The sequence below is a fragment of the Centruroides sculpturatus genome, unplaced genomic scaffold, assembly GCF_000671375.1.
Source record: "Centruroides sculpturatus isolate CEXI.00-Female unplaced genomic scaffold, Cexi_2.0 scaffold901, whole genome shotgun sequence".
Lineage (NCBI taxonomy): Eukaryota > Metazoa > Arthropoda > Arachnida > Scorpiones > Buthidae > Centruroides > Centruroides sculpturatus.
The window spans coordinates 193,911-213,866 of NW_019385090.1; the positions used below are offsets into that span (position 1 = coordinate 193,911).

The following is a 19,956-nucleotide window of genomic DNA, read 5'->3' on the forward strand; positions in this document are numbered from 1 at the left end:
TTATTTTAGGTAAAAATCGTCAAACTAACCATTCATTTCAAGAGAATTTTTCAAAACATCGAACGATAGAACGGCATCACATGTTCCATATTCCCAAACGTAAAAGTTTCCACGTCATAGCGGAGGTAATTGAAGATTTTTTTTTTTTTTACATTCGGGAATATGGAACACATGATGCCGTTCTATCGTTCGATGTTTTGAACAATTTATTTTATTTAATCAAAACCAAAATGTATTTTTTAGCTTTGATTAAGAATTGTCTGGCATTAGTGTTTGTTAAGAAATGTTATATCATTCTCTGCAAGTACTGTACATAGAAATATTAATATTGTAATATCTATTCTTTGAGATGATAACTTGTTTTAATATTTTAAATAATAAAATTAATATTATTATCCTAACAACATAAAGTGAATGTTGAGGTTATGTTTTGAATAAACATGAACATACAGTGGATGATTGGTTAATGAACAGTTTGGACAATGAACACTTTTGCGAAAGATTTTTATGTTTGGACAACAAACACATGTTCAGATAAACGAACACCTCACAGAACAAACACAAGAAACGATGCCGCATTTAACATTTGTAAAACTATATTTTAATGGCATCTATGAATGGTTTATGGAATGAGACTTTCACATTTGTATGCATAACATTTTTTGCACCAGTTAGTTNATTTAAATAAACAGAATTTTCACTGTGAACTTTCTAGTTTCCTGAACTTCTTGTTGCATCATATAATAATAATGAAGAATCTCCTCATGACCCAGATGGCGTTTGTCTTGTATGGAATATGAAATTTAAGAAAACAACTCCAGAATATATATTTCATTGCCAGGTAGCTTACTCTAAATTGTTATATAGTTAAAATTTCATTAAGAATTGAGAACAACGGCTGAATTAGAAAATTATAATTTTTTAAGGAAATGTATATACAATTTTCTTCTAAGATCTTAATTTCTGTTATTAATATTGATATCAAATTATATGTAAAAAGTTTTATACACATTTTTATTATAAGTTTTTAAATTTTAAATACAGTAGAGCATCGTTTATCTGAAAGTCATTTATATTCAAAACGATTATATCCGAAACGTCAGTTATCCGAAAGAATTCCAGTCAGCAAATTTAAATTTTTGCTAATGCTGTGGCGCTGCAATCTCTGGCTATATCTTGGGCTACTCCAATATTTTTTTTGTTGGTGTGTGTTTTTTAGCTGGCAGCACTGGCACTTTTGTGTGGTGTTTTTCCGAGGACTGTGTGTCGAGCTGAATCGAATGCTTTTGATACTAGATTAACTTCTAAAGTATAATTTTTTTTGTTTTTATTTTTCAATATATTTATTTTGTTTGTAAAAAATAAAGAAATAACTTTTAATGATACAATAGCCACAATTATTATTTTAAAAAGTTTACATTAGGGTTAACATCGATGAAAATTCAACATGAAGCGACACATGATGGAGAAAAATTTAAACACGAGATAGGTTAATATATTTTTTTTACATAATCGGTTATCCAGAAAATAAGTTATCCGAACAACCCCAGTTCCCAATTGATTCGGATAAATGACGCTCTACTGTATTGATAAATTTTTAACTTTGTAACTTTGTAAATGTTTTCATTGTAACTACTGTTTTTATAAAGGTGTTTCATAACTGACTGATTAGAAACATTTACTCAGTTGTAATGTTCATTTTAGAATTTAAATAACTGATGATTCCATATACAAAAATGTTATGGCTACATAAATTAGAAAACATTTTAGTAAATTAACCATTATTTGTTGCAAATACAGTAGAGCATCGATTATCCGAATGTTGATCAACTGAAAGCTTTCCAGTCAGCAAATTTAAATTTCCACTAGTGCTGTGGCACTGCAATATTTAGCTATGTCTTGGGCTACTCCAATATTATTTTTGTTGGTCTATGTGTTTTAGCTGGCAGCACTGGCCGACCATGAGAGGGTACTTAAGGACATGCCAGGATTTGAACAAATTTCAACATGAGATAGGTTAATATATTTTTTCGTACCTAATCGGTTATCTGAAAAATCAATTTTCCAAACAACTCCAATCCCCAATTGATTTGGATAATTGATGCTCTACTGTATAGCAAAAATAATTACATCTGCATGAATTATGCTAATTGAAATCTGTTTCATTATTTTAAAAATATAAATACATGTAAATATCAAAATAGGTAGTTTTTGGCTTTTAGAAACTTATTCTTGACACAATACTTTTATATCATAAATTGCTTTTAGTATGCCAAATTTTTAGCTGACAAATAAAAATTTCAAGCACAATTCTGCTTTTTTGTTAATTTTGGTTTTGGTAAATTATCTTCAGGGACATTAACAGTGAAAATTAGAGATAGTCAAATACTATCCACAAATATTTGAATACTAGAAAATATTCGATTCAAGGTCTTGAATATAATGGTGATAAAAAAAAAATAAATTTGAATACAGTAGAATCCCAAAAACTTGGCGCAAGCTGTTATCCTCCCTTCTTTCTGCAAACGATGATAGTCAAGGTCTTATCCAGAACTTAAAATTAACCTATTGGATGTTGTTGGCTGGGTGGTGGACACCTGGAACAAATTAGAGTCATTAATACTAGTTTGTTCCTGGTGAAAACTTACTCAACCTCCTGAAAAGAGTTCCTGGATGTGCAGAAGCCGATGAAAATGATGTCGAACAGTGGTTCCAAAACGATACCGAGCAAGACATTATGTCTGATGCAGAAATTATTGCTGCTGTCATAGTTAATGAAAAAATGCCGGAATATGATGAAGACATTGAGGACTCCACCATACAAGCTCCTAAAATATCACATAGTGAGGGACTAAAGGTTGTCGAAACCACCCTTTAGTATTTTGAACAACAAGGTGCATCGGTAACGGACTTGCTGTTCCTTCTTCGTCTTTGTGATGAAGCAGCAAAACACAGAGTGCATTGCAGAAGACAACAGGACATTATGCATTTCTTTAAAAAAAAGTAGCCAGTTTTTGCAGTCGGCTAGTTAATTTTCATTATAGATAGCTTTATGCCTCATAAAGTATTTTTCTGAGGTCTGTCTTATCAGGTAAATTACTGTACACTGTGTATTCATTAATTTTCATTTTCATGTAGTAAAGGCTCTGTGCCTTCATAAAGTATGTACTTTTCTTTTATTTAAGGGTATTTGGGCAGTTTATTCTCTGTTGTATTCTCAAGCAAACAATACATACAAGTACAGTACATTTTCTTTGTTTAAGGGTATTTGGGCAGTTTAATCTCTGTTGTATTCTCAAGCAAACAATACATACAAGTACAGTACAGTATTTTCTGAGAAAACACTCGTACTTATTCTTTTTTAACCCCATTTCCGATAACCTGGCATTTTCACAAACTCTGCCACCCTTTGGTCCACATTAGGCCAACTTTTTAGGACTCTACTATGAATACTTCTAATATTATACCATATGTATAGACAGTGACTGTTCAACACCTCTAGTCGAATCATAACAAGAAAAGAAGCAGATTAGATCCTAACCATGTTCAAAAGCTTCAAAAATCTGCAGTAGATGAGAATGAAAATTAATTATTCTTACCTACTTCAATCTATTATACTTAAGATAACAGTGCATAAAAAGAAGGCACTGTGAAACTCAAAAGTCAATATTTTAAGTTTCATTTCTTAGAATTTAGTAAATTGTTTTTCTTTTTACTGTTTGTTTTTCTTTATTAATTTATTCATATATTGAAATAAATACAACAAGTTAGTAGTTAAATAATAAATATTAAGTAAATTTTCAGTAAGTTATAGATCTACTAGAGAGCTGTGCTCACTTGTTCAAAAATTTATAGATTTAATATTCACAAGTTGGTGGATTTGCAAATTATAGTAGAATTTATAGATAAGCAGTTCAATCCCTTGCTTCTCTCATCTTCCACTCACTTTCTTTGCTGAACCCTCTGCAGGGTAGGTCCAAATTCCACTATTTACTTTGCTCACATTGTCCACGTATTCAGAAATTTTGTGATGATTCATTAATCTTCTGTGCTGTCATTTCTGTTTTTTTTTTTTATCACTGAAATTTTAAGCTAAGTATTTTGTATATATATATACAGAATGGATAAAGTGATTAAGTTTATTAAGTATTCAGGATATTACAACATAAAAATGTACAAAATTAATTTACAGTTCAGTTTAAAATTAACTACATATAATAAAAAATCTGATAGATAATATAAATATCATTCATTGAAATGTAACAAATTAAAGTTAATTTGAATTAGTAATCAATTTTTTTTTCTCTGTCTTTCATAAATAAAAAAGCATGTTCATATATAAACAAACAATAACCAAACAGTTTAATTAATTTGGAATATTTATACATACAGTATTAGATTACTGTTCCAGGGGGTGTTTTTAAATATATTAAATTAATTAATTAATTAAATTGTTTCTAATTATTACATATGATATGAATGGTAACAGCATCCCTTATCTTTAATTTTAAATCATGGTAAAAAATCATGAACATTACAACTTCTATTTATACAAATATAAAGTATATTTATTGATTTTTATGAATGTAATAATTTATTTATTTTTTACTTTTACTAAAGAGATCATACTATTTTCAAAACATATAAAATAAAAATGTATAAATTGCAGTGGCTTTTTATTGTTGTTTAGAATAATGAATCTTGCCTGAATAATATGTTTCCTTTTAACTTTAAGTTATTTTCTTTGAAAATACTCTTACTCTCAGCCATAAGAGTTATTTTAACAAAAAATATTAAGAGACTCTATTATTCTGTTTTTAAAATCAAGATTAATTAACTAAATAGTTTTAGTTAAAGTAACTCTTCATATACATACATATAAGTAGATTTAGATGTTATGTACTGTACATTGTTAATTTATATTTATTGATATGTATTATAATTAAATCTCACATTTATATTTGACTTATTTATGAAAGTAAAAATTTCAATAAGTAATTTATTATAGTCTGCTGTGATGTCAACATGTTTTGCCAAATTTCATCCAAATTTAATAATTGGAGGAACTTATTCTGGTCAAATAGTTTTATGGGACAATCGGAGTAATAAACGCACTCCAGTTCAAAGAAGTCCATTGTCTGCAAGTGCACATACTGTGAGTAGTAAATTTCATAAGCTTTGTTCCAATAAATAAATAAATAAATAAAAATAATTAGAATGTTAAGTAGTATAAATGTAGATAAAATAAATGTATGTTCTCAATAAATTACATAGCATCCTGTATATTCTGTTCAAGTGGTTGGAACAGAAAATGCTCATAATCTTATAACAGTTTCTACTGATGGAAAATTCCGAACTTGGAGTTTAGATATGTTATCATCTCCTATAGTAAGTATTGACATAAGAAATTTAAGAAATTGAATTTTGTTCATTTTTATAAATCCTTTATTTCAATGTAGGTAATGATTGTCATTTTTAATAGGATTCTATGGAATTGAACCAACAAAAACAATCTCGAGCAGTTGCAGCAAGCTGTATATCATTTCCTACTGGTGATTATAATAATTTTGTTGTGGGAAGTGAAGAAGGCATTCTTTATGCAGGTAATTTCTTATATTAAAATTCATAAAAGATTATGGTTTGGTTAACTATTGTACATAATCTATAAAAAAAAAAAGAAACTGTTTGAATCTCACTTACACACCATACATAAAATTTCCAAATTTAACTACCAAAAAAAATAGATATATGATAATTTTTTTTATCAAGTTACAGCTATATTCAAATTTTAAAATGTCTAAGGGTTTGAAAACATTGTCTTGATTTTAGAAATTGTGAAAAATTATTTACAGCTAATTATAGAGTAGCCTAGTGGTTCCCAAACTTTTGATTCTAGGTACTCTTGCTAAATGCAGATTTTTCCAAGGTGCCCTATGTCAAATTCTAGCAAGTACTGGTACATTAAATTCTAACATTATAAAAATTTTATAATATTTTGTGGCTCCCCTGTGAGGAAGCCACAGCACCCTAGAGTGCCACTGGAGTAGCCTAAAAGTGATAAATCTGATTATTGTAATATATTTTCTTAAGCAAGTAGGATAGAGGAAGAGGAAGGCATATACAGATGATTAAAAAGAAAGGCTGTTGAATCTTTAGTTAGTTCAGATTAAATTCAGATAATTTTTAATCATTTCATCTGAAAATCTTCAAAGAAACAATATGATTTTTTTAAATGAATTTAATTTTATAAGTAATCAGTATTTTTTTTACAGCATTTCATAATTGTCATCATATCCTAAAATATAAATTATAAACTCAAGCTTTTAAACACAAATATAAATATGATGATAAATATTCAAAAAACTTTGAGTTAATTTTAAAAAAATGTTAATATTGATTAATTTTTCTAAGGTTTTCTTGAACTGATTTTATTTATTTTTTGCTCATAAGAATAGAATAATGTCTCTTTCTGTCTGTATCATAAGAATAGAATAAATATATCTGCAGATGGCAGACTAAAGAAACTTATATTTTGACTATTCTAGACTGGAGTCTATTCTATTCTATTGTCTGTTCTGTTCATACTGCTATGAAAATAATCAAATTTTAGCCTTATTTATAAAGTTAGTATTAATCACAAACTTTATTTGTTTAGAGTGGTGGTACCCAATGTGAGTGCCACTGTCTTCTGTGGGCAGTGAGTAAATCTTGGGGGAGCATAAAAAAGAAAGTAGGCAGCAGTGGGTGCTGGAGGCAGGGTGCTAAACAGTGACTAGGCTGGAGTCACTGACAATTTTTTCCTTTTCTCCATTAAAACAGGTAAGAAGAAACATTGCATTTAATGGTTTCCAGATTTGAGAACAATGTATGGTAAGGACACAAAGTGTGAGGTTCATAGAAAAATTTTCCTAAGAATATTTCCAAGCCTTTCTCACATAAGGAAAATGGGTTTGGGGGAATTGGGTATAATGTTATGGAACCAAGGGAGCAGTTGCTTGAAAAAGTTTGGGAACCACTGGTTTAGTGTTTCAAGTGTTATTCTTTGAGTCCAGAGTAAATATGATAAATGTTAAAGATTTAAATGTTTGTGATATATAGCAGGGAACAAGTATGGCATTTCCAAACTCTTCACAAATGATACTGTGAAAAATTTTAGTACTGTGTGTTGTTGGTGTAGTATCCTACAAGAAAAGGTTGGCATCAAGTGTATAAAGTATGTGTTTTTATTGTTATATCATTCTTCAATTTTAAAGAAGAATGTATTTTATCTTCAAGTTGTTAACTAGGTCTCTGACTGGAATTTAAAAAGAGGATAAAGATTTAAATTGACTCAAAATTGTTTGTTTGGACATTATTATTTAAATAAACTTTTTGTTTGATCATTCTGTATTATATAGTTTAAGACATATTTTTATTATTTGTTTGTTTAGTTGGTTAATTATTAAATTATAAATTATAATTATTATTATAAAATGACTTTGCTTATTTCAAGTAGGTGAGATGAGTAAAAATAATCAAATTGTTTACTTTAGCTTGTCGTCATGGCACAAAACCAGGAATTGTAGATGTTTTTGAAGGCCATCAGGGACCAGTGACTAGTGTAAATATGCATCATGTTCAAGGTCAAGTAGACTTCTCACATTTATTTTTAACTTCTTCCATTGACTGGACTGTTAAACTTTGGAGTTTAAAGGTTTTTAATTTAATCTTTAGTTATAATCAAAATTTTTTTTTAATATTATTACATTTTTAAATTAAGCAAATTATAATATGTATTAGGAAAACAAACCATTGTATTCATTTGAGGATAATGGTGACTATGTATATGATGTACAATGGTCACCAATACACCCTGCTTTATTTGCATCTGTTGATGGAATGGGAAGGCTTGATTTATGGAATCTGAACAATGATACAGAGGTAATATATTCTAGTATAGAAAATTAATTTCTTTAAAAACATTTAGAAAAATTTGAATCTTGTTTTGAGAATTCTTTTATAGTTTAAATTTTTAATCTGATTTAATTTTTTTCTTCCTTGTGTTTTCTTTAATTAATTAATTAACTAATTTTCTTTTTATATAAGTTAAATAAAAATTGCAGTATTGTCATTTTTTAATGTAGACATCTTTGGAAATGTAATATGTTTTGATATCATTACACAATATTAAGTACTAGTAATTCTAGTAACATTTGCATAAATTTTCAAGCCTTTCAATCATTATCAAAAGTACATTCACAGGAGAAACTACATAAAAATAATTTTTTATTTGGATTATATAGGAATCATTTGTTCATGCTGTTTTCAAACTGCAGTCCAACAATGATATTTGTTGGGCTGCAGTTTGAAAACAGCATAAACAAATTATTATTATTTATAGGTTTACAATTTTTTCAAACTTTTGAAAAAATTGTAAACCTATAAATTTCCACTGTTCTGTTGTCCTTTCTTAATCTTAAGAATGGGGTTAGATAGATGAAAGTCAAAACCAAATATGGAAAGCTTAGGGGCAGGAGGCACTGATCAACTATATACAAACTACTGCTTTGTGCCAGAAGCCATGCTATTTCAATTAAAAAATTTTCTCCTGAACAGAGTTAGATACACGACTGGCATGAATTCATTGTTAATAGGAAAAGAATGATGTATAGGGGCAAGACACTATAAACTTAAATGCACTGTGGTGAAAAATTGCACCCTGGCATTATTTCCATATACAGACAAGCAATTATTTATTGTGACATCATCACAAAGGAGCTGCAAGTTTTAATCATATTTTTAATTTATTTAATTTAAAATATATGCTTCCATCTCAAATTAGTACTGTAGTGTCTTGCCCCTGTATATCAACTTTTTGTTTAACAATAGAGTCATGCTGGTCATCTGTCTAACACCTTTGAAATTTTTAAATTGAAATAATATGACTTCCAGTTTGCATTGGAAGTTCGTATATAGTTAATTGGGGCCTTCTACCCTTAAGGTTTCCATATATAGTCTCATCTTTCATCTATCTAATTCGTTCTCATGATTAAGGAAAGACAGACAACAGATAGACGACAGTGGGAATTTATAGATCTAAAATTTTTTCAAATTGCAGCCTAATGATTCCAATACCATATTCCTGATGGAAAAATTTTATCATAAATAGTTTTTGCAACAAAGTTTGTATGATGGGAGCATAATATTGAAATTGTTTGCTCATGATAATGATGATGACTTTTGGAAGTAACTTAAGAGTTATCTTGTTCTATCTGATATTTATAGTCTTCTATAATTTTATTCCTGATGATAAGCCAAAAATTTCAGTATTTGGAAATTTATGTAAATGTATTTTAACAATTGGAAAAATAAGTTTTACAAATATTAAAATAATTAAAAATAAATTATCTTTGCACTTACCATTTAATGAATCAAAAAAATAATTAATTATGAAATTTTGAATTTCTTACATATAGAATTTCCCTTAAAATGTAATTTTCTGATGGCTTAATAGAATAATTATCATATTGAAATTTTAAAATAAAAAGTCTCAAATTTGAATTTTCAAATTACAGCTGAATATTTTAAAATTTAAATTTTTTATATTTTTTCCTGAATTTTAGTTGCCTACTGTAAGCACTATTGTGGATGCAGCATCTGCATTAAATAGATTGATGTGGGCTCCTTCAGGTCATCAGGTTGTTGTAGGTGATGATGTAGGAAAAATATGGGTTTACGATGTAGGAGAGGTAAATATAGTGTCTATCTATTAAGATAAATATAACTACTAAAATAAATAATTGTGAATTCTTGAAATCTTTACATAAAACTCTGAAAATTGCACAAAAAAGTAAAATTACCAGTGTATTGTATATAATTTTTGGTCATTATCAATAACACAGTAGAGCATCTTTTATCTGAATCAATTGGGGACTGAGGTTGTTCAGATAACTTATTTTTCGGATAACCGATTATGTACGAAAAAATACATTAACCTATCCCATGTTGAAATTTTTCTCCGTTGCATGTCGCTTTGCGTTGAATTTTCGTCGATGTTAAGCCTAATGTAAACTTTTTAAAATAATAATCGTGGCTACTGTATCATTAAAAATTATTTCTTTATTTTTTACAAACAAAATAAATATATTGAAAAATATAAAAACAAAAAAAATTATACTTTAGAAGTTAATCTAGTATCAAAAACGTTTGATTCGGTACGACACACAGTCCTCAGAAAAACACCACACAAAAGTGTCAGTGCTGCCAGCACTGACCAACAATCAAAACACACACACCAACAACCAAAACACACACACCAACAAAAAAAATATTGGAGTAGCCCAAGATGTAGCCAGAGATTGCAGCACCACAGCACTAGTGAAAATTTAAATTTGTGGACTGGAATGCTTTCAGTTAACCAATGTTTCGGATAAACAATGCTCTATTGTATATTGCTGCCAAATGAATTTTTCTATGTAGATGATGATAAAAATTTTCTCATTGAATTGAAAAATATCCAAATATAATCTTATTGAATCTCAAAATACAATTACTAGTAAAAACTTCAACTAATTTTGAGTTGTTCTATTTAAATTTGATTTATTTCACAAATTAATTTCTGACAGTTATCAATAATAAATTGCTACCAAGAGAATTTTTAACAGACTTTTATCATTAGATGAAGGTTCAATTATAGAAGAGATTCTAACCTTTAAAAACTATTAGTGGAAGAAGTATTGAAGAAATCATTCCTTTACAAGACTTCTGAGAGCAATTGCATTCTGTTTTTCTCCAATTTAATTTGTGCTCATTTTACTGTTAATAGTTTATTCAATGTGTTTTCATAGGTAATAAATAAATTTTTGTATTTCTAAGGAGATTGTCTATTATTCTACTCACAACATTTTTGATGGAAGCATCAGGTACAATAGGAGTACCAAAGTTGAAGATCATTGTGAACCTACCACAAGGAAGATTTCTGCAAGTACAAGGATAAGATCTAGAGTTGGTTGTATCATTCTGATGACTCCAGCTCAGCAGTCCAAAATGGTTACTGAATCTAGAATTGTTCCAAGAGATCCAGTCAGCAGCATGCAGTTGTCAGTTGCCTGACACACCTGTATACTCTATAATCCTGTCAAGAAACAATTTACAGAGGTGAGAGGAACAAAGAAACTCATTGTTTGTTAAAGGAATATGACCCATTGAGAGAGAATAAGATTTTGCTTGGAAACCTGAGCTCAGCAAGTAATTGAATGTAGCAAATCCTATACCCAGAATATTTTTACCTTTGAATATATTTTTGATTCAATAAGCCATAATTGAATCAAAGTCTAATTTGTCATGTTTTTTTGTTTTTGCATTATCAAACCAATCAATAACAAGATAGAAATTGTGTTAGATTGCATTCTCACCACTGAAGAAAAATGAATGCTTTTGTGCAAGCACAAATTCAGTTGCAAGTCATATAAGTTGATTGAGTTGCAAGTCATCTGACTCATCAACAAATCTTGTCTGCATGTTTTACCTGATGTTTACCTGAAGAAGAAGTTGATCTAAATATACTTGCTGATGAGATGTTGGTGCATTTGAAGTAGGGAATTGGCAAATATTTATTCAAAATTTTAATTGTCACTGATCTTTTTCAACAGCCAAATTTGTATCATTCTACCACTGAATTGAAAATTCCTATTATAATTGAGTAAATTGATTATGAAAAGTCTAGATGGAGAGAGTGACATAGCAAAGCTGATCTGAGATAAGCTATGACACTATGTAGGTCTTCATACAATGATTTAGAAACTAAATCACTATGGCAGACTTTATATTATAAATGCAGGAAACCTACTGATTTTCCAGTTAAGACTATCAAATGGTAAAATCATTAACAACTTATGAGTACCTCATAAGTGTTAATGCATTTAGAATTTTTCAGGAAGATAAGTGTTTAGTAGTGAAAATTATATGAATTCTCCATAAAAACAGTTTGAGGAGCATATTGTGATATTAATGAGAAGTGTTTATGTAAAAATTGGAGTATTCCTGCCTAAAGAGAAGATGTTTTAATCCTGAAATGCATAGCAAATAAAAATTTCTTTTGCCAGCTGAACTTCATTGCCTGATTAAAACAGATTTGGCTATAAGACAAACTCAGTTTATCTTGGAACACCAATAGGTTTCTTGCATTTATGTAGGTCATCTCTAATATAGATTGGAACAAATAGCAACTATTTCAGTATGAGTGGAAATGCCTTGCCATGTCAAAAGAAAATAGAACTTCTGAGAAGCCACCATTCCCTTTGATTAATCACCCTGCCAAAGTACAATGCATTGACATCTGGCATATTGCCAATCAAATTCCAATCTGTTTTTATTGCAGACAAGCAGAACATATTCAATGCTACTACTAAAATCAATCCCATAGATTGGCTTCAGCTGCAAAGTTTGTCTTTTGTATCTTGACAATGTTGTCATTTTTGCACCAACCTTCCAGGAACATTTTAGATTTCTCTCTGTTATTTCTGTACTGTTTAATCATCAGTTAAATGCTTTATGCAATATTTCAATATTATATAAAATCTGTAGGAAAAGTGATATTTTTTTATCTAGAAGAAAGAATAGTCTCATAGACATAAAGAACTTGTCCATTAAATATTATTGGAGTATTTCATTGTCAAGCAAAAGTTCTGATTATTTTTCAATTATAAATATATTCTATTAGAGTTTGGGAATTTGTCTTTATAGTGAAGGCCAACAGGTATATCAAAATTATAAATCTATAATTGCACAAATATTATTATACAAATATGAAAAACATTAATAAACTCAAAAACTTTGTTTTAATTGGTTTGTTTATACATATGCTTATATGCTTGTTTATTCTAATGGCTATTTTACACAATATGACTACTGCCAACAGTTTTGTTGCTTGAAACTGCAATATGCATAGATATGACTTATTTGAATAAATTCACACCTTGGCAATCTTTGTTCAATAAGCCATAATTGAATCAAAATCTAATTTGTCATGTTTTTTTTTGTTTTTGCATTATCAAACCAATCAATAACAAGATAGAAATTGTGTTCGATTGCATTCTCACCACTGAAGAAAAATGAATGCTTTTGTGCAAGCACAGATTCACTTGCAAGTCATATAAGTTGATTGAGTTGCAAGTCATCTGACTCATCAACAAATCTTGTGTGCATGTTTTTGGATGTAACAAAATGTCATTGGTAGTCATAATGTGTAAACCAACCTTAAGATGTATCAAGTGTGTGTATTAAAATTTTTTTTGAAATAAAAGAATCTACATCTGTCTTCTATAAATTTTTGTATAAATGAAGTTACTTTAAAATTATGATATTAACAGAAGTAAATAATGGCATATGACTGTGTTTGGATTTAGAGTGTTTCTAAGTTAGAAATTTGAAACTTCATATATTTATAATATGAATGCATAAGAACTACATAATATTTCATATTAATTTTTCAAATTTCTAGCTCATACAGATTGTAAGTAAATCATTTTTTAATGTATCTTAAAAATTTATTAAATGACTTTTATAATTATAGACCATAATTACTTCTTAAATTTAATGACAATTACTTCTTAGAATATTCATGAGTCATTTATTTTAAGTGAAAGGAAAAGTAATGAATTAATTCAAATTGAGAATGATTAGAAATTGAATAAACTTAATTTTGCTCATAATTTTTCATTTATATTATAAAGTGTATTAAAATTGGAGTGCTTTAATACTCTAATACAAGAATAAATGCTTTACTGTTGTTGAGATAATATTTTAACACAGAGTTGTAATTATATTATTACTGATAAAAGACAATAATCTAAATATCTTCAACATATTAAAAAATATACATTGCAAATTAACTCTTTTCATGTAGTAAGGATGAATTGGAATTAATCACTGCATCTTTAACAACATCTTTAATATGTAACTGTTAGCATATTTTAAACTTCACCTGCCTTTAAAAGTGCATTGATTAATTCAGCTTTCCATTTAAATATAAAAAGATCTTAGCTTTTGTTTCTGATCAACAAAAAAATTTATAGTTAGAGGAGGAATATTTTAACATTCTATTAAAGAATGTTAAAATATTAGATTTTATGCAATGCTTTGATTTATTATTAATATTTCTTATAATTCATTAGAAGCACTTGAAATAAAAGGTTTAATTTTCGTTTCTATGTTAAGATTAGTCATTCATTAAATATCTTTTGTATGCTTTTGATAAATCTTTATTCTATTTTAAGTTTTAAATATTCAAAAAATAAATTTTTTGAATATTTAAAACTGCTTAGTGTTATAAATTCATTAGATTAGTTTATTGTTACAAGTTATATGAATTTTTTTTTCAGCAACTTGCAAATCCAAAGAGTGATGAGTGGTCACAATTTGTACAAACCCTGCAAGAATTAAAAAATAATCAAGTGGATAAAAACATAGATCTGATGTATACTCTGTCATCATCTCCATCACCTATTCGCTAAGCATCTTTCAATGAATCTGATTTTTCTGAAAGTCAAATGTTAATTCAGTGCCTTGTTTACTCATACTCTGTTTAATTAGATTTAAATTGTTTATCAGTTGGACAATGATTGTTTGCATTTATTGAAATTACTGTCATTAAAATTTTGAATGAAAAAATATTTATTTATAATTATAAAAATTCTACAATGGGTGGCCAATTGATAAAATTCAAATAATTGCAAATAATTTTTTGTTCTACTGCTTATTCTTTACATTCCAAAGATATTAACTAAATAAATTTTACAAAAGGAAATTTAATTAATATAATGTTATTACATGCATTTTGAAATATACATATTTCAGGTATTTTTGTATTGAAATATTATATAAATAACTTATTTATAATTTAAATTAATATTCCTTTATTAATTAATTTCTTGCACATGTTTTATATATTTTAACTTGACACAGACCTGGTTTAGAATTTTGCAAGTTTTTTTTATAAAAGATTTAATATTTTTGTATTTGCAATTTGAGTTTAATGAGATGAAAATATTTTAATTAAATAATAAACAAAATAAAAGAAAATATCTTAATTTTTATCAGATAAAATGAATATGAGCTGATAATGAATTATCATCATAAAGTTCAAAAATAAATATAAAATTCCGTTGTTATTATATTTAAAGTTTTAAGTTTTAATAATTTTCTGTAGTTGTAATAATAATTTTAATTATTATTTTGTTCTACATTTAATTGTTGTTATATTTAATCTTGAAATATATAAATGAAATAAAGCAGTTTTCAATAAAGTTTCATAAATATTAATTATATAGAATAACCTTAAGACAAATATAAAAATGGCTGTTTTATGTAACAATACTGGACTTGAATGCTGAACAAAATTTGATTAATTTCATTGAAAAATAAGATTGTTTATTCTTTTGTTATAATTAATTACTATTATTATTATTATTATTATTTCATATACTGATGATCTTGTAGTATGTAGTTATAAAAATTTTAAATATTCTAAATTGTGTGCTGAAGCAGTTAAGATATTAGCCTATTACTGTAGAGAACCCAGAATCAAATCCAGCAGGCAAAGAACTCCAGGAATTTTTTTTTTATGGTCTACTCTGGGTATGTTGGACCTTGTCCCTCACTACTCAGCCACTCTATTGTAGACCTGGCCCACAGTGAACCTGGAAGAAAAGACCACCTTAGTGTCCTCAGGGTGAAAAAGTCCAGATAAAATTATGTATAATTTTAAAATAGATTTTACTGTATATCATTTGCATATAAAATATAGAGATAAAATTAATTAATTAATTTATTTTTCATTATAAAAGTCACATATAATAATAAGTAAATTTGAAAATGATGCAAAATAAATACTCAAAATTTTATTTAATGCAAATAAGTTTTTAAAAAATAGTAAGCTTTCTGAAAAGTTATATGATAAAGTCTATCATAATACAGTTCAGTTTAAATAAGATACAATATAATCTTAAAGATGATGTTATATATTATATAATATAATATAAAATGAATTGTAAGACCAATTTTATAAAAATTTCAAAACAATTGAAATGTATTAATTAGATCAGTTTCTTGTTATTTCAATGTCCAGTTTTTCAATTGTTTAATATAGATTATGGTATTAATTATATAAAGAACATATAAGAAATTAATGATGATTGATAAATACACAAGGAAATCATTGCAGTATTTTCATAATTTGATAACTGCAGTGACTTAATTATTTTTTAAAATTGAAAATTTTGGTTTTGTATAACAAAACAAAAAAATTGAAGAAAATCTTACAAATTTATATGAAAAATATGATTCTGGATTATATTTCAATGCTTTATTCAATGTGATTTTAATTACTTTATTAAAATTTGGAATTATTGAGATAAATTAGACTAAATAAATCTATTATCATATTAATACATAATCTATGAATATTGAAGCTAATGAGCAATTTGCTTAGAACAAATATTATTTTATTTCAGTTACAATATTTTTCCGAGTATAAATTCATATATTTAGTTAGTTCTATAATAATAATTTCTCTGAGATCTCATTACTTTTCAGATAAACTTCAATTATTTCTGCATTATTTAAAGTTTCACTTTTATTTTTATATGTATTTTTTATTATAATCTTGAATATTAAGCATAAATTATGAATATATATATATATAAATAAATTTATATTTTTGGATATTTACTACACTTTTTTATTAGGAATTTTTTAAACAATATTTTTCCAAATATAATTAATTATCAGATAATAGGAAATTTTAAGAACATTCACAAATTGCAGTTTTATGTTAAAGAAGATTTTGAAGTCAAGAATATAAATTGAAAATTTTACCTTTATTTGTTATATTTAATTAATAATTATAACATTTTTACTTCAATTGAAATTAATTTAAGATATGAAAAATTTCATAGTCTTTTTATAATAAAACTTGAGAAAATTTATACATAATTGCTTACAAAATAAAACTTATAATTTTTTAAAAGATAAAAAAAATGATTTTTTAATGTTCTGAAAGATATTTTTGAAAAATATTTATATTTTTAATGTAATATTTTTGAATATATGATCTTTTTTTATTTATGGATATTATCAATGGAATAATTATCTGATGTCAATAGAATAAAAAAGATAATCATTGTTACTGTATATATTCAGAAAATAATTGCATTTTCCAATTGTAAAGTTGCATTTCTAAAAATAAAAAGTAGTGGCTTTGGAATTCTGAAACCTGAATAGACAAAAATACATCTTAAATGTTTTTGGATATTAATCCAAAATATAAAAACTGTGATGATGATCAGTGATAAAACAATATATACAGAGTGAGTTAAAAGTCCTTTGCACTCTTTTCATTCCAAAAGTTATGAAGATATAATAATTTTTTGATCTTGAAAATGATTTTCAAGGTCAACAAAAGACCCATCTGATTATCTGTTCATGACTTCTTAAGTAACTACAGTAACAAAAGAATTATATCTTCATAACTTTTCAAATGAAAAGAATGCAAGGGATTTTGGGCTCACCCTGTATAAACAACAATATTGACAATTTAAATAGATTGTTTTCCATGTTGTAATTATAGATTGTTAAATTTCTGTTAAGGTCTGCATTGAATAATTTTTGTTTTAAATTTAGTAACTTTTGTCTTTGAGTTTTAGTTAATTAAACATTTTTATAATCAATGAAAGATTTAATTTAAATATTTTAATGGACTCTCAATAAATTTTAAACAGAAATATATTGTTTTAACATAGTGAAACAGCAGTAATAAATTAGATTAGATTAAATTTAAAAATCTTTATTATATACTAAATCCTAGTATAGAATCCTAATATATTNCAAATTTATATGAAAAATATGATTCTGGATTATATTTCAATGCTTTATTCAATGTGATTTTAATTACTTTATTAAAATTTGGAATTATTGAGATAAATTAGACTAAATAAATCTATTATCATATTAATACATAATCTATGAATATTGAAGCTAATGAGCAATTTGCTTAGAACAAATATTATTTTATTTCAGTTACAATATTTTTCCGAGTATAAATTCATATATTTAGTTAGTTCTATAATAATAATTTCTCTGAGATCTCATTACTTTTCAGATAAACTTCAATTATTTCTGCACTGACTCATCAACAAATCTTGTGTGCATGTTTTTGGATGTAACAAAATGTCATTGGTAGTCATAATGTGTAAACCAACCTTAAGATGTATCAAGTGTGTGTATTAAAATTTTTTTTGAAATAAAAGAATCTACATCTGTCTTCTATAAATTTTTGTATAAATGAAGTTACTTTAAAATTATGATATTAACAGAAGTAAATAATGGCATATGACTGTGTTTGGATTTAGAGTGTTTCTAAGTTAGAAATTTGAAACTTCATATATTTATAATATGAATGCATAAGAACTACATAATATTTCATATTAATTTTTCAAATTTCTAGCTCATACAGATTGTAAGTAAATCATTTTTTAATGTATCTTAAAAATTTATTAAATGACTTTTATAATTATAGACCATAATTACTTCTTAAATTTAATGACAATTACTTCTTAGAATATTCATGAGTCATTTATTTTAAGTGAAAGGAAAAGTAATGAATTAATTCAAATTGAGAATGATTAGAAATTGAATAAACTTAATTTTGCTCATAATTTTTCATTTATATTATAAAGTGTATTAAAATTGGAGTGCTTTAATACTCTAATACAAGAATAAATGCTTTACTGTTGTTGAGATAATATTTTAACACAGAGTTGTAATTATATTATTACTGATAAAAGACAATAATCTAAATATCTTCAACATATTAAAAAATATACATTGCAAATTAACTCTTTTCATGTAGTAAGGATGAATTGGAATTAATCACTGCATCTTTAACAACATCTTTAATATGTAACTGTTAGCATATTTTAAACTTCACCTGCCTTTAAAAGTGCATTGATTAATTCAGCTTTCCATTTAAATATAAAAAGATCTTAGCTTTTGTTTCTGATCAACAAAAAAATTTATAGTTAGAGGAGGAATATTTTAACATTCTATTAAAGAATGTTAAAATATTAGATTTTATGCAATGCTTTGATTTATTATTAATATTTCTTATAATTCATTAGAAGCACTTGAAATAAAAGGTTTAATTTTCGTTTCTATGTTAAGATTAGTCATTCATTAAATATCTTTTGTATGCTTTTGATAAATCTTTATTCTATTTTAAGTTTTAAATATTCAAAAAATAAATTTTGCTTAGTGTTATAAATTCATTAGATTAGTTTATTGTTACAAGTTATATGAATTTTTTTTTCAGCAACTTGCAAATCCAAAGAGTGATGAGTGGTCACAATTTGTACAAACCCTGCAAGAATTAAAAAATAATCAAGTGGATAAAAACATAGATCTGATGTATACTCTGTCATCATCTCCATCACCTATTCGCTAAGCATCTTTCAATGAATCTGATTTTTCTGAAAGTCAAATGTTAATTCAGTGCCTTGTTTACTCATACTCTGTTTAATNAATGTATAATGAATGATCTAAAAACTTTCAGAAATTTATTTCACTTAAATTTTGTCTTACAAGTTTTTTTTATATTCATATTTTAACTGAATTTTCAAAGCATGAGATAGATAAAAATTTCAGCTTTAAAATTTTTTTTCAAATTGAAAATGCTATTTAAAATATATCTGTCAATAAGTTGTTTCCCATTATCTGCTTAATCTAAAAATAGTGACACTTATATATACTTTTTTTTATAAACTATTAAATACATTCTCAACTTTAAACAAACTTGTGTTTTTTTAGTTAGTTTTCCTTAAGAAACAAACTGATTGTTTTCATTAGTTTGATAATTATCTATGGTCTTCTATCATAAATACATTGTTAGTATTACTTATTTATTTTTTATTTTCTAGGATTACA

The 19,956-nt window shown here is 26.3% G+C and overlaps 1 protein-coding gene across 1 annotated transcript; it reads left to right on the forward strand.

Annotated features, from left to right (window-relative positions):
- The first annotated feature begins 696 nt into the window (after positions 1-696).
- Positions 697-14,725, forward strand: LOC111634526 (cytoplasmic dynein 1 intermediate chain 1-like). The gene is made up of 8 exons (XM_023379322.1): positions 697-841; positions 5,009-5,155; positions 5,275-5,388; positions 5,483-5,603; positions 7,533-7,693; positions 7,780-7,920; positions 9,603-9,728; positions 14,361-14,725. Exons 1-8 carry the CDS (start codon positions 797-799, stop codon positions 14,490-14,492), a joined length of 987 nt encoding a protein of 328 aa, XP_023235090.1. The 5' UTR covers positions 697-796; the 3' UTR covers positions 14,493-14,725.
- Positions 14,726-19,956: the final 5,231 nt, after the last annotated feature.

Coding starts and splice junctions, on each gene's coding strand:
- LOC111634526 (XM_023379322.1), top strand. CDS start 797: ATGAAATTTAAGAAAACAACTCCAGAATATATATTTCATTGCCAG. Junction 842..5,008: donor AATATATATTTCATTGCCAG/GTAGCTTACTCT, acceptor AATTTATTATAG/TCTGCTGTGATGTCAACATG. Junction 5,604..7,532: donor AGAAGGCATTCTTTATGCAG/GTAATTTCTTAT, acceptor TGTTTACTTTAG/CTTGTCGTCATGGCACAAAA.